Below are 26,640 nucleotides of genomic sequence, written 5' to 3'. Positions count from 1 at the left end.
GCTGCCTGTACTCAGAGGCTTTCATCAATGGACAAAGCACAGGGGACCAGAGGACGGTCGGTCAGGGCCGGGCCACTGCAGGGACACAACCAGCTGGAGCACCTGGTGTTCACTATGACACAACTACAGCCATGTGAGGTGACCACATGGAAGCAGACACTCAGGATGTAGATTTGCTCACACATGAACACGCATTGATAGCGTATTTGAGTTGACATAAATGCATACGTAAGCACACGCACACACACTGAGGTGAGAAACACTTTGTGCTTTGTCATTTTATTTACATTTTTACAACGAAAACTGACATTTCAAAACAACTTATTTCACTTAATTTGAGTTTTATCCTAAACTCTTAGTTTCTGAGCAAAACGCCAACAATGTTGCCAAATCTCATTTCTTTGTAGCGGTGTAGTCACTGCAGTGAGTTGGCATTCCACTTCAGATTTTACAGACGACGCCACCCAAACTGCTCTGTTAGAGGAATTGGGCAACAGTGTTTGGTCACATTATCAAGCTGTCACAGAAACATGTGTGATTTGTAGTTGTTGGAATGGGATGAATATTGAGCAATACATGAAACCAGATCATTCTCCTGCACATGATTAAATCCAAATCAATCTCAACCATTTTTGGGTGAATGAATGTGTCGGTGTCTGTCAGCAGTATCTCTAGTTTCCTGTAAGAGCGGCTTCTTTCTCATTAGCAACGTTCAACAAAGCAGACACCTCACTCTCTGCTGAGCAACGCAACCTGCCCAGAAACCAATGTTGCGCATTCACCGTAGCATGAGTAACATGACCTCAATATTTCAGAAGTGTGCTTGTGTGTCTGTTTGGGGTGGAAGCTGTTGAGGTGGCGGTGGTGTTGGGAAATTAATCCATGCAAAGCTCTGAAGCAGAATTTCGGCTGTTGAAAGCCAATAAGGCGGTATCAAAATGAGGGCAGAGTTAATTAATCATCTCGGCTTCCTTTTCATGGCCCTCCCATGACTGTCCCGGGGGCTTGTGCTGAAAGCAAGGCAGGGAAGCAGGAGGGTGGTGCAGGTTGCAGCTGGGGGATATTAGCATAAAGTAATGTGAGCCAGCAGACTGCTGAGCTCCTGTAGGCCTGATGCGAAGCTCTCAGGGAAAAACAGGAAACTACTGACACCGGCTTTGTTCACGGACCACTGACACTAAAAACTCGATTAGTTTCTGACGTTGCACTGATTAAAAACAATATCTTTTTTATAATTCAATTTCAAATGCGATTGTGGCTGAGTGGAGAGCAGGGCCGTCCTTCAATCAGTGGTTGGATCCTTGGCTCCGGCTCCGCTAGTCGCATGTCGATGTGTCCTTGAGCAAGACACTTAACCCCAACATTGTTCCCGTAGCTGCGCCCACGGTGTAGGTGATAGAATCTGAATTGTAAGTCGCTTAGGATAACAGCATCTGCCAAGTGACTAATGTAATTTAAATGACCAAATCAATGATTGAATAAAGTTTAAAAAAAATGTTAATGTTTTTTTATCCAGAGAATTAATACTTTTGTTTCACAAGAACTTCCTTAAGCCATCTTGCCACCATCTGTAATTAGTGTCAATGTGTTGCAGCTGTGAGCTGCTCATCTCTTTGTGCATTGCAATGTGGCTCGGCAACAAACAAAGGTGTCACTCGTTCATTATTCTCCATAACAGACGCTCAGTAAGTTGACATTTCAGACACTTATGAATCATCATTTTGAGTCATCACTGCCAGGTGTGCTGTCGCACGGCACTCGTTTTTGCACAACAAATGTGACGCATTTGGGCTCGTTGGCAATCATTCCTCCCGTCTATGATGGCTGTCAGGAGATCCCCTCCTGACACGACTCCAATGTCTTCTTTCTACCTCTTTTTGTTCCCATAGAGTTTTCAAGAACAAGGACATTGAAGTCCATGAAAGAGTTCAGAAGGGAATGATTGCAGCAATCTCAATGTACATATTGCTTTGAGACAGGCTTGAAAAAATGTGAGCCTATCCTTTAATTGTGTCACTTTTGCAGTATTAACACATTACAAACTCAAACACACTCAGGATCAGCAGATATTATAGAAGTGGGATGGAGCTCATGCTCTGCTGAACACTTTCATAACAGTGTCGGCTTGCAACTCCATTACCACACAATCACTTTGACAGAAAGTGGACAAAATGTGAAACACAAGCTGTCCCCAGCAAGATTCTGCAAGTGGATATTAAAATGAATGTAAACCAATGGCTGCCCTAAAAGAACTTCATCAATCTAAAATCAAATGGTATGCTTTGGATTATGTACTTATTAGCTAACGGGTCGGCGCATGAAAACACCCTCTCAAAAAGAGATTTGCTTTGCGGTGACTAAGTCATGAGAGGTGCAGTCCCTCCTCTATTCTTCCGTTGCACGGGCAGGTTGAAAAGGCTTTTATTTTGGCAGCACAGGCTCAGCCACTCCTGGACTTTTAAGGTGGTTTGCACGGCAAAAAAGTCTGCATTCACTTGTGGCCTCGGTGCACGTAACGCTCTCATTCAAGCCATAATAAAAACAATGTAATCAGGAGAGAGTCTCTTGTCCTGACAAAGCTTTATTTAGTTTGAGGCTTTGAGTGCAGCCTCAGTGCGGACAAACATCACAGAAATATGATGGACAGTGCAGAACATCAGCCATAACTCCAACATCCATGGCACAATGCATTACAGCCAAAAAGAAAGAAAAATCAGTCCTGGAGAAATTTTGCTACTTAAAACTCTTTCAGGCTGGAGAAAGGCTCAGTGGGTCAGAGTGTGAGTGTGAGTGTGTGTGTGTGGATTTCTAAACGGAGCACAGGGAGCGATCTGGGCACAAGGAGAAGCAAGCCAGTGAAATAAGATGGAAAAATGCAATCATGCATCCCGGGCCTCTCCAGCTCCTCGTTGTCCCTCCCTCCCTCCCTCCCTCCCCACGAGCCATTAGTCACCATCCAGCTCCTGTTAATGTAATTAGATAAAGGATATATGGAGCCTCTGAGCTCGGCCGAGACGTTTGTCTGCATAATTGTGTCCATGCGGTGGCAGAGGCTAAGAACTCCAGGATTTCCACAAAACACCTCTGGCTCAATAATTCAGAAGAAGTGGATAGAAGAGCGAAAGAAGGAAGGAGACTTGGAGAGAGGAGAGAAAACACGGATAAAATAATCCATTTTCTCTCATTTTCTTTATCTTGTGCTGTGTTTCCAAAATAATACAAATTACTTCTTCGAGACAATTCAATGAGACGAAGCACTTAGGATATCATTTCAGCCGTACCCACTCCAAAAAAATAAAAATAAATCTAAATACAAGAAAGTCATGAATCAAAGCACTTTAAAGCATCTTCACACAGGTGATATTTTTAGAGCCTGCTGTTGCTACACATTCAAATCTCGGTTTCTCCCCCAAGCACACACACACACAATCATATCAACGCATACACACCGCTCATTAGGCAACCTGGTAAGAAACTGTCAAATGTCACAATCCATCTCAAGCATATGTGCAGATGGCAGGCCGGTCTCCTGATTCAGTCCGTCTGGAGATGTATCGGAAAACATGATACAAGCTAGATTCTCGCATACAATTAGTGGTAGTCGCAGCTCGTCAGTGACCTACATATGGAACATGGAGAGATCGCTACACTCTGGATGCACCACACAAGAAGTCCTATATTCCTTTAGATTTGACAAGCTTTGACACACAGTCAGTCCAAAAGGCAAAGCCTTTTACTTTTCCTATAAATTCCTCTTTAGAATTTGTTTTATATTAGACAATTAATCATTTAGTCTTGTGAAATGCACCAATTTTGTTTAACCAAAAGTCAAGATATTCAAGTTACAGAAAAGCAAAGCAGCAAATCCTCACATTTCAGGAGATGGAACCAGCTAATCATCTTTTTTGCTTCAACTTCAACAAGAAAACAATTATCCAAAATTGGCAACTATTTGTTTCAACACAAAAAGGGTTAAATATTGCATGCACGCACCAAATACAAACTTGTACTTCACTTGCTTCCTGATGAAAATTAACTTCTTTCCCTCCCCCTCTGCCTGCACCTCTCACCCTGGGCAATTCCTGTCTCCTGTCTGGGGCACTAGCGCTGTAGGTGGTTGTGGATTTGGGGGGGGGACTGGAAGGCAGAATCTTAGCCTGATTATCACCCAGTCAGACCTACTTGCAGCTCCAGACAGCCTGCCTCCTGCCCCAGATACCTCCTGGATGGATAGAGGGCTGGAAGGGATGGAGGGAACCGGAGGGGAAGCATATGGACCGAGACTCACCGCCAGCAGCTCCAGCAGGGGAACGTTTCGGATCCTCCCGCAGACCGCCACGATGCCGTGGTCCACGAACTGGCTCATCCTGCGTCCGCTTTTCTCGTCTGCTCGCCTTCCGCTTCGTTCGCCTCTTCTGCCCTAACTGCCTTACTGAGTCTCAGCTGCTGCCTGCCACTGTGTGCATGTGTGTGTTTGGCAGTCTGTGTGCGTGTGTGTGAGAGTTGGAATGACGATGCAGCAGGCAGCCTTGGCAGCGAAAAGCCTCGTCTGAATTCTCGTCAAGGCCACATCAGCTCTTGTCAATATTTAACCAGCAAGTCAGCTCAGATTAAATCACCTGGGCAAGACCAACTGTGGTTAGCTGCCTGGGAGAGCGTGCCAGTTTTCATGTGTTTGTGTGTGAAGCAGCGACTGGCTGGTATTTGTGAAAGGACATTAAACTTTAACACGATCCAAGAGAGGAGTTTAATTCAGACTCCAGTGCGGCTGTTTCTCCTCTTTCTGAGACTACAGCTCCTGTCCAAAACTTGCACTCAGTCATGATGTGGCTTCTGAACACTGGCCGCTTTACTGATACTGCTGCTGCCGCCACTCGGGAGATCTAAGGTAACGTAAAGACAGACTTTGCAGTGAAAAAGCTGAGAGAAAATGTGTGTGTGTGTTCATGCAGCTGACTGGCAGAGCGACAGGAGTATCAAACAGCCAATGAAAGGGCTCCTTGACTTTTGCCTCAGGAGTGTTTTCCCCTGTCTCCCCGTGACCGCAGCGCCTCAGTTTGACATCAATTATGTCGTATGACTTGTGAGCTCTGGCACGAAGAGAGGATCCTGATCCAACTACTTTGTACTGGTCAACACACTTTTCACTGGGAAGACGTGCGAGTCAGTGGGGGATAAAAGTGGGAGGGCAGTTCCTGTCTTAGTAAAACACTTTCTTATTTAGTTGGTGATTTGTTTTCCAGGAACTTACAATGAAGAAGCAAGTAGAGACTGACAAGACAAAGCTTTGGAGCTTCAATATCTACTATGAGCTACTTCAGGGGAGATTCAGTCTTAAAGTGCCATCTCCCAACATCAGCAATGTCGGAAAATTGAGCCCATGACCTGTGTCTATCACTGTGATTGATGGAGTTGAGTAACAGGTGGTGCTCCTGCAGATTACTAACTCAGTCAGCAAGGAATTTATGACAGTCGCTTCACAAGCTACCCAGGTAACGCAGGTGTAAAATCAATGCCCAGCCCTGAACGCATTCCAGTAAGTGACTAACTGTTTTCCATCAAAGGGCCATGAGAACTGAATTTAATTAGAAAATGACTAAGAAACGATTGTTCCAACCAAAGTGTGCTTTCACTACTGTTGAAGATGAATGGTTGGATTAGAGCCAATGCCACCAGTCATCTGTGCATCAAACCAGTTTAAACTATTATATAATGGCAGTCAACCATTTTAAGCAGAAGACATAATGAGCATTCTATCAATGAAATGAGCAAATATGTCGATACAATAACATTGTAATGTGCATCCATTGGTGATTTATGAATGCTTCATTTGTCAGAGAGAAGGCCTCATGACACCAATACCCATAATGATTTTGGCCCGGGATGGCCAGAAAATTTAATCTGGGTTCCAAATGACTGACTATTTTGGTAATGCGTCCTAAGCAAGTGAGATGGTCCATTTATCAAAGTCTCGATGAGATTAATGGTAAAATAATATAAATAGAATTTAACAAAATAAGGGGAATTATTGTGGTTGGAATAGCTGTGAGACTAAGCCAAGGCCGAATTGACTAAATAATTCATATACTTTGTCAAGTTAGAGACTATTTGCAAATTACAAGGAGCTGAAATTCCAAAGCAGTTGCGTCAATGTCTGTGAGAATGTGCTGAGCAAAAATAAACCGGGTTCCAACCCCCCCCGCAACCCTTTTAGCTTTAACCTCAAACCCTTTAAAAACAAAGAGGTCACCAGGTGCCAGGAAGCACCACTCCTCCACGTGAACACCTGGTTGGAACTCACCATACAAGCCCGACCAGTGTGAGAGACGATTACCCTGGAAGGCATCTTTTTTGCCTCGATAATGAGCCCGTCAGTGTCCTCAGGCAACACGTGTGGTAATGATGCCGACTCAAACAGACGCAAGGCAAGCTGCAAAACTGAGAAATGCTCGTACACATCAACATATGTGAGCAGGCATCCGCTCAATCTCGCACGTCTGCACACAAACTCGTCCTTCATCAATCAACCCGTATCAAAACAAAACAAGCGAGGCCTTGAGCACTTATGTAGACCCATACATCAAGTGTTGGTCTGTAAAGTGGTTTCTGTATGTATTTAGTCAGTGGTCGGCGCTAATGCGAATACATGTAAATATTCCTCTGGACTTTGCAGGGAGTGATTATAGGATGTTTGTGGCACTTCCCAGACCACCAACCAACACAGGGTCCTGTGAAGACACTGAAACGCTCGTAGAACTGAAGGGAACTGCAAAATTGGCTGGTAATTCTTTGTTTGTTTGGTTTGTACAAGCAACACATATACTAGTCATGTGATCCATTGTTTCGCACAACAGCCAAACATTGATATTGTGTTTTGTCGCTTTAAAAAAACCCTCAAAGGAATCTACAACAAGCCTGGCTGCCCAAGGTTTTTAGCCGTGGTTTCAGAAAACCAAGCATGAAAGAGCTCTCTCAGATCCCAGCTGAGGGTTTGGCTCTGGGCCTGATGAGGAGGATGTGATCACTGTGCAGGAGAATGGACAGGACGCGCCACCACACCACCCTCTGCCTCTCACACCCACACCCACTCTGCCAGGAGACCATAGACGGAGTCTATCCCGCCCCAGCTGCAAGGTGGGGAGGTGGGCTTCGCTGTGCTGACAGATGCAGCCCCTCCTCATGCTCTGCCTCTCCTCGTTCACTGGGGTCTTAATCTGCACATCCAATCCTGTTAGCTGCCCTCTGCCAGTTTTGCCTTGTTCAGATCCAAACCTGCAGTGCCAACACTGGATCCAAAGATGGTGCCTCATCTGCATATGATGAACAAACGTCCCCAAAGATGGAGCTTCCACGCCAGGTGGACAGGGTTAACACCCTGAGATAAGCTCTACTGACTCCTGTGTTTGGATTAGGTTTCAAGAGACTCTGCTGAGACAGACCTCTATTTCAACACAATGAACCCAGAAAATAACTGTTGTTTTCAGCAGTCAATGAACTGCTGAAACACTGTTTTCAAGGTTTGTTCATTTACATGCTTTTGATGTGCGGTTTTAATAATTCATCACCACATTATAAAAACCAAGGCAACATTTACATTAACTACATTTTCTGTTATTGGCTGTCATAGTAATTCATCAGTTTTCAGTTAAAATTTGCATCAGATATTATTGGAAACTTGATTATCGAGGATGATTTGAACAACGATGCAGTGATTGGTTAATTGGACTAACCAACTGTTCATCCTCAGCTGTGTGGGGGAATCATTGCTCGTCATTTTGAGTCATCGTGTCTTCTCTCTGACCTCAAGTAATTTGGTTTCTAGATTAAAAACAAAACTGATTTATGACTTTAGTTGCTACTTTCAGGGTTGAATGATTAACTACAATCACAAGAATAACAAATACACAACTTCTTCAGGACATCTGATCTTATCGCACCTTTTAGTGTACAACTGGCATAATGAAAAGTTACCACTGAACTACAAGCACATCATGTTTTTACTGTCTCCTAGTTGAGCTGAACGACTACACTGAACTGTGTGATTAACTTCCACTTCAGCCCAGAGTAAATCTGAGAACACAGTCAGTGGTCCCAAGTGTTTGGTGCTGTGTGGAGATAAGAGGCAATTCAGGCAAAGTCTGCGACCCATGTCACAAGTTGCATGTACGTTAAATGCCTCAGTAATGATAATGCATGAATTCCATTTGCCTGCTGGTCGGGCGCATGAGAGAGGAGACTGTTCCCATGAGAAGAGAGGAGGGAAACCGCCACTTCTTCTGCCTCCCAGAGGTTGCTGGGTTCCCACACCCTGCGGCCCCGTGGCTACCCACATGGCGAGCCCAGGTATGCGTGGTATGTCACCTGCACGCTGAGGGAGCTGTCAGAGTCCCGGCCAGAGGCTGGTACACCCCTGCTGAGAAACTTGATTTAAACACTCAAGGTGAAGTGTGAGAGTCTGAGTGCTCTGAGAGAAAAGAGGTAGCTGCTCCAAGGAGAGGCTAAATGTTTTTATGCAACCGGCTCCCACCCAAATCGTCCAATCAGCTTTGGCTTCAGAACCACACTGTACACCAGTTGCTCAAGAATCAAGCGAACACACTGAGTGAGCACTCGTCCCCTGAGCTTTGGCATCTTGCAATGCACATGGCGTAAGAACAGGGCCCACTCCGAGGACGGCATTGTCGGTGGATTTCTATACTATATAATTACACTCAATTAGTTTGAGCTTCTCAGAAATAATATCAAACCTTGCCATTTGTCTGCCTGACGATGTGAGAGCCAATCAGATACGGCCCAGCTAGCTAAAGAGCCTGCTCCCCTGCTAAGTTTTATGACTCTATTCTGCATTGCAACAACCAGCTGTAATGGGCTGTGTGTGTGTGTGTGTGTGTGTGTGTGTGTGTGTGGGGGGGGGGGGGGGGGGGGGGGGGGTGAGATTGAGGAAATCAAAGCTTGCCAAGTGGACACCATGGTGGCATACCATCAAATTCATTTGCACTTAGATTAAGCATAAACCAAACTTATTTGTCTGTTGTGGAGCTTGTTTCTCGGACAATTGTATTTTGCCAGTGGCGACTGGTCCAGTGAAACAAGTTGCAGCCTGATATAACAGCATGGCAGCAAATCAGCACGTAAAAGACTTTATACGAGGAGGAGGCTTGACAAAAGCCAGGGGGATTTAGCTAAACCCAAATACTTTGGGGATAAACAGGAAAGCACAGCTACATGGTGTTTATCCAATACAACTCACAACTATGCAGCAAGCGTTTAATCAGTAATGTGGTGCACTTGATTATTAACCCTCCCCTGCAGAGTGTTTTCAATTTGGCCTTTTGTTATTAATTATCTCTGAGCATGATTGCACTGCTGCACATATTATACACGTTGGCAGGGAAGACAGTGTGGAGGAGAAAACAAAGACATGCTCTCACCAGTTTAGGCATCGATGAGTATTACTTCACGGTTTGAGGAAATGCATTTGACATAGAAGCACGAGTGGCTCTTTTGTAAGATGGAAATGAGACACAGACAGAGCTAAGAAGACAAGATGTGCATTCTTGACACGTGACAGGGCACTCATCATATCCACTCCAACCACGGTGAGGTGATTACACACTACTTCAGACGTGCGTTTAGCCAGTTCAGAAGGGCCTTTCATCTCAGGTTGAATTGGCTCTTGCGTCAAACTTTCCAACAAACACAATCTGACAGGCCAGGTGCACAGGTGTGCAAATAGGCAGAGGTCAAGCACTCTGCATGCTCTTTTCTCTACATTCCTTCTAATCAAAGCACGCGCTAGAAGATGCTGGATACCTGGAAACATTTTGACATCACCACAGATGATACTTCTTACTTTTCATTTTGAATGAAACCTCTGCGCTAGCCTCTACGGCAGGGGTCTCTAACTGGCGGACCGCGGTCCGGATCCGGACCCAGACGCAGTTGCATCCGGACCCAGGACCTAAAATCGATATTTCGGAATCATACAAATTAGGCAGCGAGTTTTTACTTTTAAGCGGCGCATCTTATACAGCCGTTACGGTACTTGTTCAGCGGCTTTATTAGTAATTACTTTCAGCAAATTACTTTATTTTAAGATGCACATTTTTCAAAAGCTTTCTGTAATGTCAGTTATTCTTTAATCCAGCCCTTATTGTACTTTAAATGAGAAGAACATTGATTTATGTATTTCTATGTATTATTTATAATCCATCCAGTTAAATTTCAAAACTGAGAATAATAATTGTTAAAATATAACTATATAATTGATGTGTACTTTATTTGATTTGAAAGTTGTTGACTACACAGAGACATTGTTACTACTACTAGGCTTCTTCGATAGATAGACAGATGGCACTAAATAGCGCGAGTTAGATATTATTGTAATGTTTCGGACCTTTGCCCGAGGAGATTTTCTCAATCTGGACCTTTTGGAATTTTAGTTGAAGACCCCTGCTCTACGGTATAGGACAGAGCGTGTGCCGTGACCTAGATAAAGCTGGCTGGCAGCAGCTAGCAACAGCTCACAGACCGTCCACGGCCATCGGGCTCACCGTGCGCGTCCCTGCATGACGAAGAGAGTCTCATCCACAGGCGGCCATCAAACGATAAAAATAAATAGAGGCAGCGAATTAACCCAGCAACACAGCTGTTATGTAATGCAAATGTTGCCCCAGTTACATGCAAGTGCTACTGTAGGTGCCGTTACTCTGGGCCGTCCCTGAGCTACATAACCTGATCCAGATTAGATGGTCGAACACGTCCTGCTACAGGAGCCGAGCACTGTAATGAAACGCATCAATAAGATGCCAATAACGCTGACCAAGGGTCCACTTCACTTAAAAACATGCAAGGCCACACACACACACACTCCAGATACATCAGACACACACAAACGACACAATGACATCACGTCAATTTCTTATTTGAATGAAGCCTGGAGAAGCTTTTCGCGCACACACACACACACACACACACACACACCCACCCACACACCCTCAAACCTAGCCTGCATACATGGAGGAAACATATGCTGGCTCAATGCATTATGCATGTGTGAGGTAGTGGTCCTGACTGACACTCAAGCCCTATATATGTTCACCAAATTACGCAAAGACGATTGTGTGAAGCTAGGACATGTAATCCATCCAAAGAAGAGCAGACAAATATTTGACCTGGTTCACAGCTGACATATGGTATTTTGTTTCAAGCTTTGTGTGTCAGTGTGGACTGAAAATCTGTCAGGGACGTCCCTGGTGGAAGATCTCTCTTGTTCATCATCCTAACAGGCCTTGAAACACATGGAACGCCTTGTGAAAGCAACAAAACAAGGCCAAACTTTTTTCTGTGTGAAACAGTGTAATCTACCGCAAAAGAAGCTGTAACCTTGTGACAAAGGTTGTGACAGGCAGCCTTCTGTCACAATGCTGGGTCACACAGGGTCATCTGTCCAGGTCATACCCCGCGTTATGTAAAGCAGACCGGCCGAAAACTGGGTCACAGGTGATTGAGAGGGAAAAGCGGAACGTGTCGTCTGACAGAATGTCAGAGACAACCTATTGTGTTTTCTCAGATGCCTGAAAAAATAAATGTATCTGAGGCTCATATCCTCCCAGGAAAAGGAGTGTTTACAGGACTTAGTAGGTTTATCTGTGCCAGGGCCAGCAGGGCCAGCGACATCATGTCCCCCATCAGCACTGGAAGGATAAAGACCCAAGTTTGAGTTTAGAGACAAACTCAGTGGCCTCCCTCTGAAATGTAGAAGAAAAAAGGCTCACTTAACCACAGAAATTAAAGCGTATAAATGACTGTTGCTTTATAGCATTCACAATGGTCCCGATGTTGATCTCTGCGTCATTGATTCATGATTAAATGACAGGGAATCTGGCTGGTATGCAGAGGATCCAGCAATCATGAAAGAGATATTTCAGGATATGTGGGCATATAGTAAGAAACAACATCAATTTAACTTGAAATAAAACTGGGTAACAAACTTCAATCAACAGCAGTTTGCACTCTTCATAGTTGCCCATGCCATGGAATTAAAATCTGCACACCACCAGATCTATGCTGGACCTTGACCAAAATGCTCTGGGCTTCCTCATGTCCCACTATTAAAACAAGCCAGCCCCCTTATGCTCCCGCTGCCCCGAGGGAGAACAAGTCATTGGGGGAGAAAAAGAGTGAAGACAGAGCGAGGAAAAAGATAAAGCAAGACAAAGAGACAGACTTGAGTGAGGGTGCGAGAGGAGAGAAAGTGTGTGAGAGTTACAAGAAGGACGAACATGAGAAAGTCAAATGAGTTCACAAGAGAGGAGGGAGGCGAGAAGAAGCAACACAATAAAAAACAGTGGGGGGGAAATGCATGGATAGTCGAGTGGACAAATGTGAGCATGCTGAATCATAAACCCATATAACAAATATTACCTACTTTCATTTTCCTCACAGTACCGGTAAATCAGGTCGCTGTGTATCCAATTAAAGCAATTAAAGCCAGAGTGAGTCATATCAACCAATAACTACTAATGATAGTGATAGCGTTCGGAAAGCCTTTATGAATCACAAAGTCAACAGATAAGAAACGGCACAAAACACCAAGTAATCGCCGCCTGTTTCACATTAAGTTACTCATTCACAAAGCTAAACCACTGTGGATTAATGATAAAGAAGGCAGTGTCTGATTCAAGTGCGTCGCTCCTTCTAGAGTCACTCTCACGTTGCGGTTTCAGGAAATGATTGACCGTTTTAGGCCGATACATTTTTGATGTTTTGGGGATTGTGGAAGTTATTTTTTGGGATGGGTATTTATGGTTTAGTCCCTCGGTGTATCTATGTTACGTCGGTGATTTCTCATTTCCCAGAAAGCATTTTGCGCTCCAGTGAGAAGGTATGACCATAGACAATTGGACGAAAAATGAAGATGGGCATTGTATGTAAAGGGAAAAGTAGAAAGAATGTAAACAGTATGCATGGATAGGTATATCCAGGACCTTTGAAAGAAGCAGATCGGTTCACCAGAGCAGCACTTTAATCACTCAGGCTCTCTTGCATGTCAGTGGGTTAACATAGGTCAGCAGCAAGTCATGAAGTCAGGTCACGTCAATAAAGTATATTAACATCGTTGGGCTTCATTAAAGCCTCACACTCTGCGGCATGTGCACCAAACTGCACCATAAACAACAAAATCCCCCGGAAATGTAGCCTTTAACTGTAGATTACTTCATGGTTTTATAGTGTTTATTAAGGGAATATTTCTCCTTTCAAGAAAAACATTCTTCTAATTAGCTACACCGAGACTGCAATCTAGATCAGTTGCCTTTTAATCTGCAACAAATGTGTCCTTGATGGCTTCAGCGCTTCCTACATCAAAATGCTATTTTAAGACTCTTGATTTATTATTTCCTGTGCAATGACTGCACTGAACTGGAATTAAGCTTCTTCACGACCATGCAGACGCAACACAGCAGCCACTATATGTCTGCACTTGACATTCAAAAGAGGCTACTTGCCAGCAGATTCACCTTCATTTAACCCTGAGCCAAGACTAGTTTCCACTCCTGTGATTGGCGAGCGCGGCAGAAAGATAAGCCTGTCAATCACCGGCAGCCACGGCGTGTTTCACAAACAGTCATGGGAGGCTGTTTTTCCTCTCTGCTGTTGACACATGGATGTACACGTTCATTTTACTCTTAATGCTGGACTCTCAGGGCGCCTGTGGCATATTTATAAATGTGCATTTTGTTGTCTGGTTGATAGAATATAAAAGTAATTCATCTTCACTCAGAGAAACGTTTTAAATCCCAGCAGATGAGAATAAACTAAGCACAGCATGGTTAGTTAGCATGAGCAGTGTTAGCCACTATGTATAAAGAGACACAACAGCACCAGACAAATGCTCAGTGGGAAGTAGTCCAAACAAGCCGCAGCAACGACAGCATGGTCCCAAAGACAACCTCATTAAAAACATTTTAAGAAACGCCACAATCTACCGGTTTCTTTTGATACTGACAGTCTATAGTGGTGGTAGGGCTGGGCGATAAATCGATTTAATCGATTAATTCGAATGTGTGCTTTAAGGCGATGTGTTTTATTGAAAATCGAGAAAATCGCCCCCACTCCTCCCCCCCGTTGGGTTCCCGTAGTTGAGTGCGCGCGCATTGTTTACAAACGAAAACAATGGCGGCCAGCAGTGAAGCTCTCGTTCTTAAGAGAGGGAAGAATGTGTCTTCGGTGGTCTGGAAATGGTTCGGGTTCATGTCATCTGACACCGAACAAACAGCACCACGATGTAAGGTCTGTCTAAAAGCTATTGCTACAAAATCAAGCAGCACAACAAATTTAATGCAGCACCTCAAACAGAGGCATGCCGCCGAGTGGGAGAAGCGTTGCGCCCTGAGCAGGGAGCAGGACCGCGGGAGCACAAGCGATGCCGTCTTCCTGGCAAAAAATATTTAGAAAAAACATGCACTACTGTTTAATACTGTTGGTTATGTTGTGAATGCACTTGATTTTGTTTACATGCACTTATTTACTGTGCAAAATATGTTATGTTGATGTTAGATCAGATGTTGCACTTTTGAAAATGTGAATGTTAAAGGGTCACATACATTTTATTTCATGCTGTGTTTGTATCAGTGTATTCAGTTAGAAAAGCTTAGTGTAAAAAGTTACATTTGCACAGTTGTTTACAATGGAAGGCTACTATTTAATGCCATTTAATGTTATGTTTAATTTAATTTTATATTTAAATGATTCAGGGAAACAAAAGAGTGACCAAATACTTTTTGTATACTACAGGCACCTTTCTACAATGTTCAGGTTTTGTTTGCACTTTATTTTTATCAACCTACGAGGGAAAATCATCACAAAATAAAATAAAAAAATGTTTTCAACAGCTTCTGTCATCTGCAAAAATTTGTGGGGGAAAAAATCGATTTAAATCGTGAATCGGATTTTTTGTAAAAAAATCGGAGATTTTTTTTTTAGGCCATATCGCCCAGCCCTAAGTGGTGGCCAGTGGTAAAATCTCTAACTATGTCAGTTTCACCGAAATTCTTCTCTAGTCCAAGCCATTTTGAGTTGCAAGTTAAAGATTCCCAAACATTTCCTTCTGGAGATTTAAGTCCACAGTGCAGCAATAGATCAAGACTAAATGAGGACATTCCACGATGTCTGGTCCCTGACGAAGTGACCAATCTTACAAGCTGCGTGTTGGGGATTGACTTACCGGCAGGCCGCTGTCAAGAGACAATCTCTTTAAATGCTCACTCCTCTCCCGGCGTCCATGGTCCCTCTGCCCTGCGGCAATCCACACACCTGGGAATCCCTGGAGGGAGGGAAAAGGGGGAGGCATGGAGGACAGAGAGAGAAAGTCAACAAGGAACGCCTCATTTCCGGTAGATCACGTTTCCACCTTTTCGAGTTCAGAGTCCAAGTGGAGAGCAGCAGTGGCAGCAGTTTCAGATAAAGTTACAGCAGTCTTCTTTTGTAACTACAGAACCTTTCCTCCCTCTTTTCTCCCATTTCTATTGCAATGCCTTCCCTTCAAATTCAAGCCCGTACATGAGCGGAAGTGTCAACTTCTCCTCAGGCCTGACAGCACGCTGGGATCACAACGTCCCAGCTCGATCTTACTGCTGGCTCTCCGCGTCACCCAGGCATCCCACCCTCCAACACAACCCCAAAACCCAAGCGGCAGCCCTTTTGTTTTTCTAGGCCTCTCCAAACAGTGCTGGGAACCAGTCCGACCTGGTCTGACTGAGACCACAGCAGAAGATAAACACTTCTCTTCACGCATACTACTCCTTTACAAAGAGCGCGGGCTTTAGAGTCACTGTGGTGGTGCACAGAGTAAGCACACCATTTCCTCATTGGTGAGGACAGGGTCAAAGGTGAGCTGATGGACACCACAGGGTCAGAGACCCCGTCTGTGCAGCACAACTTGTATTACCATGTGCAGGTATGCGTGGATAAATCCTGGATGCGTTTAACCAAGATAGGGGCTCCACCTACACACTCGTCTTAAAGTACAACATATAAACCTGGTTTTGTACGGCCAATACACCTTTCTTCGCGGGATATTTAGCAGGGGTTTCTCCAATTTCTGGCCGATTACACAAACCAGGTGCATGCCATTTAAGAAATCAAATAACATGTGAAAAACAAGTATCGCCAGCTTACCTAAGTGCATGTAAATGCATTTTAACAATGGCTCCAAAAAGTTGGGATATCAGTCACTGCTGTCACCGCAGAGCAATGTTTAATATTTCATGGCCATCTAAGTCTCTTTTTTCATTTATAAATTTGGCAGATTAGTGAAGTTACTTACCAAAGCAAAGAAAGTAATTTGGTTCCAATTTTAAAGAGTTTAACTTATTCCTCCATCTCAGTAACAACCTGGGCACTGGTTGGCACCATACTGATATCACACCAACACTATTTCCACATATTTAGGACAGCAACATTCTTGTAACCTTATGTTGAGAGCACAGGACAGTGAATCTCTACATGAGAATGAAGGTTATCTCAGGGTGAATTTTCAGAGTAAAAACTATAACCACTATGAAAACGGCATGACATTTTAGAAATGATCATGGCAAACCTCCCAAAATCATCTCATGACATCCTCAGCATCAGATCCACTGGTGCACTGACGACACGCCTGATTAGTGACACTATTGGAAAGGTTCAGAAATGAGGCAGAGTTGTATTCATCCAGTCGTTTCAGGTCAGTTTTGTCTACTTAGCTCACAAACCTACTTATGCAACCACACTTCCCAACGTGCTTTTTCACATCTGCTTCAGGCTATATCTGTTACACCCTGTCTGAAGCTTCAGCAGCGTGACTGCACTTGTCAAACATCCCCACACATCAACATGACATGTTCCATCCACTGCCAATCTGCTAAGTCCGAACGTATTGACATGAAGCCACAAACATCAGATTGCACGGAGGATCAGCCACTGTTTTCATCCAGAACGGATGTTATATTTGACAGTCTCCCTCTGCCCAATTTCTGAACACCCTTGGGTTATGTGGTGTATAAGGAAGTTGCCTAATCAGTGAGGAGGATGTGAATGCACCATCTTTAATGACAGAAACAGACTCTAACCAGTCGCTCGGTCTGGCTTTGTAATGACTAATTGTGCAAGTGTACTGCATCAGATGAAATGCTCTGGTCTATTTTTAGATTGCATTTAAATGTGGTTCCTTTCCCCTGAAGATTAGGAGAGGAAGTAAAGCCCATGGTTTCCCTTGGATGCAGAGATAGGGGGGGGTATAGGAAATTGAAAGTAAATGATTAAAATGGATGATAGCAGTGTGCCTGATTGCCCAACATGGAAAACACAGTCAACATTTTCCTCAGGGTATAGAAAGTGCAAGAGATGAGGTAGTGGATGGATCAGAAGTGATAAAGATGAAGCAAACATTAAAAGCCAGATATCAGGGGTATTCAGATCAGAGCCAAGCAAACGCCTGCCTTTTACAGTACAAACAAACCAAATGATGCTTAGTCTTTTTGCTGCCAGTTGCAGTGAAAGGGATAGTATGAGGTACTGATCCACAGTCAGTGTATTACTGCAGTAGAGGGAGTTTGGAGAAACAAACAGGAGTACCAGCACAGTAGCAGAGGAATGTTCTGCCGTCGTCATATTTTAGCCTAAAAGAATCAATGTCAAAGTTTAAGTGTACGCTATATTTAGAATATTTTCACATCTTTACCTTGCCATTAGATAGCGTGGGAATCTGATTGGCTGTCAAAAGCTGATTTCCACTCAACCGACAGTGTTCATGTTTCTTGGTTGCTCAAAAGAGAAGAAACAAATGTGATCTTAAGTAAGCAGAAACACACTTCAACAAGTACTAGTTTGGTGACTACAGCTAGTGATCCAATGATCAAAGTAATGCCATACAGTATTCCTCAAAAGATGGAACTTTGTCTTGTGCTTAGATAAAACTACACATCATATTAATAGGTATGCTGATCAATTTAAATGTTCCTTTGCCTACGTTTATAACAAGAGCCTTTCGGCAACCCATTGGACTGTCCTAGCGCCCTCCAGATTCCCTGTGATTTACACCAAAAGCAATTACTGATATGTTAAACCGGTTTGGTGTTGACCTAAGCGGAGTGACACGTGTCAACACCTATAGTCCACACAGCCCCCAGCCGGCCATCCAGCCAGTCGCCAAGCCAGCGGGGTGGAAAGGATATAATCAAAGGAGGCCAGGAGGACGCTGACATCTGGGAGTCTTTGTGCTGTAGGCCTAATTAGATGCCAGGGTGAAGGGAGGAGGCGCTGTGGGACAGCGTGTGTGTGTGTGTACAACCAGAATGGGGAGGTTGTTTGAGGTGGGAGGGGGGGGAGACACCCTTTTTTTAACATCTGCTCTAGGAACAAGGGAGGACCCAGCTGAGGTCACACAGCCCCAGACAGCTCCCAACTACAACGGGGATAATGTGAGGGGATAACAGCTTAATGATAACACTTAAACCCATTGAGAGATCGCTGTACAGAAAACAGGCTGTGAGCCTCGTGGATAAATGTTGATAATAAGCCCAGATTGACCATGAATATGGATCGTCATGGCTCAGGTTTGATACTGTTCCTTTGTAAGCCGAGAAGAATTAGACAGCTGTGCATTTATTGCAGTCAGTCAGTCTCATCTTAACTTGTAGCCGGACTAATCCTCCACATACAGTGAAGGTCTGCTGAAGAAACACTGTTTCTCCGCCCTCTGGCTTTTGACTTTGCAGTGTTAGACGGACCACACACTGCCACAAGCGACAATACTGCCCTTTGTACCTAATACAGTCAGGCATTCACCCACGCATATTCTCATGTCACACAAGAGTCGCCACAAGTAAGAAATCTTTGTCATGGTAAGTTCAAACACAGATATCAAGCGGGTGAAGTGTGTGGCTTGAACTTTGCCCCCTTTCTCATGAAACAAAACCTTTCATTGAGGAATTATTGCAGCAATGAAAGAATGTCCTACATTTGCTTGTTTTCATTGTGAATTGATTTAGTCATGGGTTACACATTAAACTATACAATAAGTGGTGGAGCAAATAAATTTAAGCAAATATTTAAATGGCCATCTGGAGGAGAAGAATGGAGAGGGAGAGCCAAAGATTTTAGAGAAAAGGATTCCAGGCATGCATTGTGCATTAGTTTTCAATTAGTGCTCACATCTATTATAAACCTACTGAAAACAAAAAGGTCTCAGAAAGAAAAGCCTCTTGGCCAAACAGTGACTCGGACCTCTACGATCAATACCCTGCCGACCTGTAAAAAAAGAGCAATGCCAGGAAGTGCCAGGGCCTGGAAATGGATGGTGGATGGGATTGGACATTGATTGGTGAAACCCCTTTTGCCCCAGGAACCAATTCATTTCGTCTCCATGCCCTGTGCCTGCCTTGAATGAGGGGGAGACTGAAACGGGGTCAGCGCAGAGGGATCCCCCGCGGTACACAGCCCAGTTCTCTCTCCATTTTTCTTCTGAATGATTCATCCAGATTGCCATGTCCATGGGAGAAGAATGAATGACCGGGATGATTATACGTTTGAGTCCCGCATTTAATTTGCCTGCTACGCGAGGGGGAAGTGGGAGGGGACGTTGGGGGTGCTATTGCTCTCCATTCATTGAGGAGAAAATTGAAGCATGCAAGTGCCTGATGTGGGGTTTAACGTGCGGAGAGAGTTCCATCTGTATTCTAGCAGCACAGATGGTCTATGCTGATCGGATGTTTTGAGTCCCTCTGCTGGCCAGCTTTCCTGGTCCTGCTCTCAAAGTGTCCCGATACAGTTGGCACGACCAACTGTAGCCTGGAACGGCCTAACGTGGAATTACTGGGTCTGGGAGCCTCCAACAATAAGCCATATTTTACACTGGTCTGTTGTTTTTATACGGTCAGCAAACCAATCATGAAGCTCAATGTCTTTCTGAATGTTTCCAGTGTACACTCACTCATGGTCTCTGTTTTTAAGCCATGTAATCATAACAACTTTCAAGTATTTATCACACTAGCGTGAAAATGAGATGCTTACTGTCAAGACTAAAATGTCAATTTAACAGTCCCTTTAAAATGAATGTTGATGCCATTTGTTATATTAATCAAGACCAGGCGGAACATGTGCACATATGTTACGATCATACTGCATGAGCTCGTCTGTCTTTCAGGCATTAAAAGCAGATCATGAGGGGAAGTATGGACTTGCACCATCTACATTACTGCCCACAGGTAAAAGTAGAAGCTTTGTGTGCATTACTGGGTGTTTGTACACATGGCTCATGTCTATTTTCCAAAGGACAGCCTGTACTGGGCTGAAACAACATATGTCCTTTGAACACAATGAGGAGGAGTACAGCTGTTAAGGGCAGCTTAGGAATGTGTGTATGGCTGCTATGGATGATTACTTCATCCAGACAAAAATGATTTATGAAGGGCCCATCATGAATTCTCAGCACCTTTTAATTGTTTTGTCCGACCAAAGGTATTTAATTCACCATTACTCTTAAAGGTAGGAACACTGTGACTGAGGGAGTCACTATGCTAACACCTAAATTACTTCCTAACCAAAAGCATGTCAAACAAGATGAAAGGGGAACAATCTGCTCACAAGAAATTGTGTTTCTCAAACACCTTTAATGATAAAGATTCTGCCAGACAGGACTTGTCGAAGCTGCTTTTATTCTTGTTTAGTCAGCAGTACTTAGCAGACAATTTAATGTGGTGGTTTAAATAGGCGGGAGGGATTGGAGGTCAAATGGAAAAAAACTAAAAAAACAATACAATGTCGTCATGTTGTTCATGAGGAGAGTCCCTACAATTCCCTGCGCTCATCCCACCAGATGCGTAGGATGCTTTAATATACATCCTGGGGAAAAAAAATGAAGTGAGCTTCCTGCCGAGGGACCCTCCACTGAAACCCAGCGTGACTCTCTGCTGAACTCTCTCATGATAGCTACAGGTAGAAAAAAAAAACGCCAGAAAAATATACTCAAGGCCCAGAGGTGATGCAGCAAGCCAAGAGAGGGCAGAGGAATTTTCCAACAGTTTTCAAAATACACAACCATGCCCCCCCTCTCACTTTGGTATGCAGGCATCAAGCAATTGGGAGCTCACTAAATACCTGAACACAAGCATTTCATCAGCCGGCTGCTGACCGCTTGAGAAACCGTGCGCTTGCATTTCTTTATTTCTCTGCATGTTTTTTCCTGTGTGCAGAAAAGTTCTGTAAACAGCTGCCAGTTTGGCATCAACAATCAGGCACAAGATATATTTTCTCCATTACATTTTTTTTATACAATAGTAGTTTTAATTGTGACGATTTATTTTCCTTTAATGTTGTAAGTTTCATTTTAGTCTAGAAACGATGCTTTACTGCAACTAGCTGGCTAATTATTAATGTGGCTACATCTCTTAGGGTGGTTATAAGGAAACGCTCATTTATCAGCATCTTTTTGGCATGTTTCAAGCTGTTCAAATTTAAAGCTCAGTTCATTTGCAAATGTAAAACGTTTTCAGTTGCTTCCTCGTTTGAACAGTGCTATGCAACATTTACTATACTTTCCATGAAAGGGTTAAAGTTGGGCTAGCTAAAATAAATGAAGCCACTTATGTTACCACCAGTACTTGTTTTATTAAATTATTAAATTTTTTGTAAAGAAAAAAAAATGAACAAACTATTCAAACAAATGTTTTGGCACAAGTTCTACTTGACCCATTGCAAGCAATTAGCATTAATTACCACAAATTGCATCAAGCTCTGCACACTTCACACACTCTGAATGGAGGTGAAACAGTTCAGCCTCCCATAAGGTCACAAGACAAGCAGGAATCCAAACTTACTCTGTGTCGGCCGGATCCTCCACTCAACAGGTTTGTAGCCAGCTCTCTAGTTCCAAGACTCTGAGGTGTTTTGGTTAGGAAGACAACCTGATGATGTGGAATGTCCTTTGATGGCAGCTGAAAACATGCCGTCGTAAATCCCCCTGCAGGGGGAAGCCACACACAAACACTATCTGTGCTGGCGCTGCTGGAAGTCTGCATCAACACCCAGAGACTTGTAAATAGAAGGGAGGGTAGTGGAGGGAGTGAGGGAGGATAAGGAGCGTGAGGAGAAGTTCCACATTACATCACCAGCAGCTGTTGACAGCCCTGTGTTTATTAACCAACTGCCAGGGCTGGAGGAGTCACACTACATTCTCTCACACAACTCCAAACATTAAAAAGACAAGACGTGATCACGTCTGAAACACTTTGATGAGACATGGAGCGATGTGCAATCATCAACCATATGCAGATGTAATCTCTGTGAAGATGTCTCCTGGCTAAATGAATCTCTCGGGGCTGGTCAGGCTTGTGGTAACAGCAGGTTTATTCCACATCTGCATTTATGACAAAGGACAACATGGAAGAATGGGTCATCTTGCAGACAACTGCGCATGCTCTGTCTTCAGTAAATCCTCTGTCACGTTCAGGATTACCCATAGTTGACATTGATACAGTGATCGTATAGTGGGTTTAATTTCATTTAAATAAAATAGCCGAAATAGAACATAAATTGTCTCTTAAATGTATGAGGAGAATTACAAAAGTATATATAACCAAAAATATATTTATACAGATTTCTCACACTGAACTGTTACCTTTTTCATTTTATAATAACAATTGTATAACTGAGTAAACATGTAGACGATAGAACATACTGTAACATACCTGCATTTATGACAAAGGACAACATGGAAGAATGGGTCATCTTGCGGACAACTGCGCATGCTCTGTCTAGAAAGACGGCATCAAGTTAGTATTAGCTAACGTTAGCTGTATTGGCGACATTTTTACTGGCAATAAAACACATAAAAAACATATAGTTAACTTAATAAAAACATGGCGAATATTATCTAAGACAAATAATATTCAACAAAATAAAGCCAGCTCAACTCTTGTGTACTTTTAAAGTTAGTTAACATTATATTGTCCACGGACATTCACGGACCCGTTACCTTCAGTAAATCCTCCGTCACGTTCAGGATTACCCATAGTCCTTTGCGTCTAGATTACCTCATAGTCCTTTGGGGATATTCAGTGCAGGTACACATTTATAACAGCAGGTGGCGGACTTTTCCCATTTAGCGGGATTTAACCTGAACCTCTTCAACTATGTTACACAGACACGTGGACGCATGTAGCACACAAAGTTAAAATACTTCTATGCTCCAAATGTCTGTCAGGATCCAACAGTTTGGTCTGATGGTGTTGCCCGTCATCCGTTTACACTGGCTATGAGACTTGCTGACCAGACTAGACGAGCTGTTCTCCTGACTCAGACAGCACTAACTGTAATGTAGTACTGCGGATCGAGAGCTGCTGCATTCCTCAAGTGTCTCGGCTTGGCAGAGCCAGCAGCCTGTATTTCTCTTCCTCCCGTTCTCATTTAAATGGAGGCACATGACTGCCAAGTAGACTTCTTTATGCCACCCGGGAGCCACCAGCACTCTGCTGTTCATCGGCTTCTCTGCAGGGCACTCCTTAGCGCATTACATTCCTCGCAGCCCACAAGAAGTCAAATCAACCTTATCCCAGATGGCATTTTTAGTTCATTTCTTTGTTTCATTTTCTTTTCATAGAATGCAGGCATTCCCTTCAAATGAACTTTGAATTCCATGTTTCTAGCCTGCTGCCAGTGTGCGAGAGCCCTTCAGCTACAGCGTCGGCCGCCCACTGTTTGTCATCCCTACCCCACTGTGAACAAATGCTCTGCTTCAGCCCATCTCTGGTGCATTCCTTGTGGTCTCAAATGCAATCATTTCTCTCGTAATTCCATTCGGTTGTCGCATTCTTCCCCTCTACGCTCATTGCATTGCAACATTGTTTGCTCACAGAGACAGTGAGACTGAGTGGGCTGACGACATTGCAAGACTTTGAAGTATAAAGACCAACTATTTCATGAATTGCATTGTTAGGATGAGATAGAGGGGAAATGCACCCCAGTGTTTAAGAGGTGCTGACCACGAAAACACATGTGTAAAGAAAATAAAAGCAGAATAGAAGCCATTATGTTAAAAAAACAGATAAGTTCTCGCTGCAATTACGGTTAATACCAGAGCAGTCATAAAGCAGTCAACTCAGCGGATTGCTGCAATACTTACAGCTCCTTCGGTGTCCTCGTTTTATGGAAACATTGTCTCCTATCAATGGGACATTTTGAACGTGACTACCACAGACGAGTAATCGAAACACCAGACGATCCCGAAGGTCTCCAGGTGCTGCAACGCTTTCAAGACTGAAAGAACATAGATAGAAATGTATGAGGAAAACAAATCTGACCTTGTTTTTTGACATGAAAAAGAAAGACAAGTACAGTGCATACGGTAAAGATTTCATCTTCCACATATCAAAGAGAATTGTGGAGTTTACGCTGATGTCAGCTTCTTTGAGTCCACAGGAGATCAAGCTGAGATGTAATGTTTAAAAACATGGGAGACATCCAGCTTTGACTTCGTCGGCCATTTGTAGTCAGAGATATATTGTGGTGATAAATTGGGTTTACGCTCCTGATGCTGTTTTGTAGATTCACGTAACGTCTGATAGTATTTTATATTCATTCGAAGTGCCTTTCACTGTAGTTTAAGCAGCAAACAAGGCTGAGCATCCTGCCAAGTCCTTACTGTACAAATTGACTTCATTTCATTGAATTATGCTCTGCGATGTCCTGACGTGGAAACTCCTACTTTCCATTTGTCTCGTCCCTGTCCATTCCCCTGGCTGTGTTGCAGGATCGATGGCTGCCCGGGGGAAGCGAGGACCGTATCTTATGGCTGTCTCATGCCATTTCCTCCACTCTCCCTGAGGTGAGAGGATGGGAGAGTCAAACAAATAGGCCTTTTGTTTTCATCCCCCATGTGCCACGACCAGGCTTCCTGCCAAGTTCTCCTCCTCTTCCCCCAGACTGCAAAAAAGAAAAAGACAAACCCGAGCAAACCACCGTCACCGCTGCCTTCACCTCCACCCCCACTCCCCTCCACCCCCACTCCCTCCTGCTTCTCTTTCTCTCTCATCAGAGTGCTGGCGAACACAAAAGGAGGCAGAGTCTGGGGTGCAGGTCCCCCATGAACGTGCACAGATTAGGCCGAGGCGATGATGAAGGCGGCCGGGCAGAGGTGAAGGATGAAGGGGAGGATTTGAGGAGAGGAGTAGGAGTGGTTGCTATTTCACGGACAAGACAGCGTGCCCTCTGCCACTGAGCAGACGCCAGCTGGGACGAGGAGTGGCATCCCTCGCTTTCTCTCCATCTCTCATGCTTTCAATGAAGCATTGTATGAGCTGGAGGAAGGATATGAGGTCCCATTTGGCTGTCATTGACATGTAAAGAGAGTGTGGCGGTGACTGACGAGATCAGCGGCCTGTAATTAGCTGAGGATGTAGGAAAGTGTCAAACACACACACACATCCATAAATGTGTCCGCATATAGAGATAAAAATAAATATGTACAGTACGAACACAAGTCCAAACTGCCAAGACTTGTAAGCCTGTAGGTAATATTATAAGCCGTAATATTATAATCTGTTAGCCGACTTGTGGGGTTTCACACTGACACAAAGCCTCTCTGGGTGCCATAAATCTAAAGACGAGAACCATGTGGTCTGGCCCTGGGGTGGCCCACATATCTAATGAAGAAGAAAACAAAGCCCCGGGGTACTCGGGGGAGAAGTTTGGATGCACAACGGAGAAATTCATCCACGAGACGCACAGGTGTGATAAGCCGACTGTGAATAACAGCTCAGGCTCATCACACCTCATAAATCACATCCATGCTGAATGTGGAATGTGCTGAGAAGTTTCCCAATGTGTATTTGGGTTGATAGCACACAGAAAACACAGAGCTGTAATGGCGATGAATCCACGGTAATGCAGTTAATGTACATTCTTATTAGTAGAACATATTCACAGGCGGATTTTTGTCTTTTTAAACTTTAGACAAAGTGGCACACAGCATCATTAATCACAAACAAGTTCAACAAAAGAGATAACACGTGTTAATCAGTCTGCTGTAGAGTGTTGAAAGGTGTATTCTTTTGACAGAGCCAGACTCACTTCGGGTCTTTATGCTAAGAGGCTGATCCTGGTCCTCTCATCTCTTTCTTGGAACGACAGCGTATCTCCAAAAATGTTGAACAATTCCTCGAAGCATCTGTGTTATATTAATATAAAAATGATCTTGAGTGCAGCTTTAAAGGTAATGAAGCAGATAGGTACATTTAAATCAGACGCAACACTGACCTCAATTCATGCTGTTACGTTATTATCCTCTGCTGTCCAACGGGCCTCTTGCTGGACTGTGTGTGTGTGTGTGTGTGGGGGGGGGGGGGGGTCGGGGGGTACCAACATATAAGTTACCGTGGTGATTAAGCTCCTCTTTCAAACTTGGGTCTCATCTGAGGGTGGCCCTTCTCTTTGAAACAGACGATCTCGGCTTGTGTCAAACCATCACAAGGGTCTCAGCGCTCGCTCAACAACCCACCGATGACAGTTGCTGTTCGGAGATGAGAAGAGCCCTCCAGAGCGGAGGACATCGACCTGCGAGACCCGGCTCTCCCACGGGAACCTGTGGGAGCTCCTCGTGGCCCC

General features: G+C 44.0%; 1 protein-coding gene across 1 annotated transcript in view; it reads right to left on the bottom strand.

Annotated features, from left to right (window-relative positions):
• Positions 1–21,984, bottom strand: part of LOC306797207 (nck-associated protein 5-like) — a gene marked incomplete at its 5' end in the record, with an annotated part of 106,035 nt that extends 84,051 nt beyond the window's left edge. Inside the window, 5 exon segments of the mRNA XM_079296443.1 lie at positions 15,227–15,282; positions 15,285–15,325; positions 21,858–21,875; positions 21,877–21,924; positions 21,926–21,984. Coding sequence (XP_079152569.1) covers positions 15,227–15,282; positions 15,285–15,325; positions 21,858–21,875; positions 21,877–21,924; positions 21,926–21,984 — 222 coding nt within the window.
• Between the last annotated feature and the right edge of the window lie 4,656 nt (positions 21,985–26,640).

Source organism: Melanostigma gelatinosum (assembly GCF_949748355.1).
Source record: "Melanostigma gelatinosum genome assembly, chromosome: 24".
In the NCBI taxonomy this organism is placed as follows: domain Eukaryota; kingdom Metazoa; phylum Chordata; class Actinopteri; order Perciformes; family Zoarcidae; genus Melanostigma; species Melanostigma gelatinosum.
The sequence above is the reverse complement of the archived record's forward strand: the minus strand, read 5'-3'. Positions and strand labels throughout refer to the sequence as shown.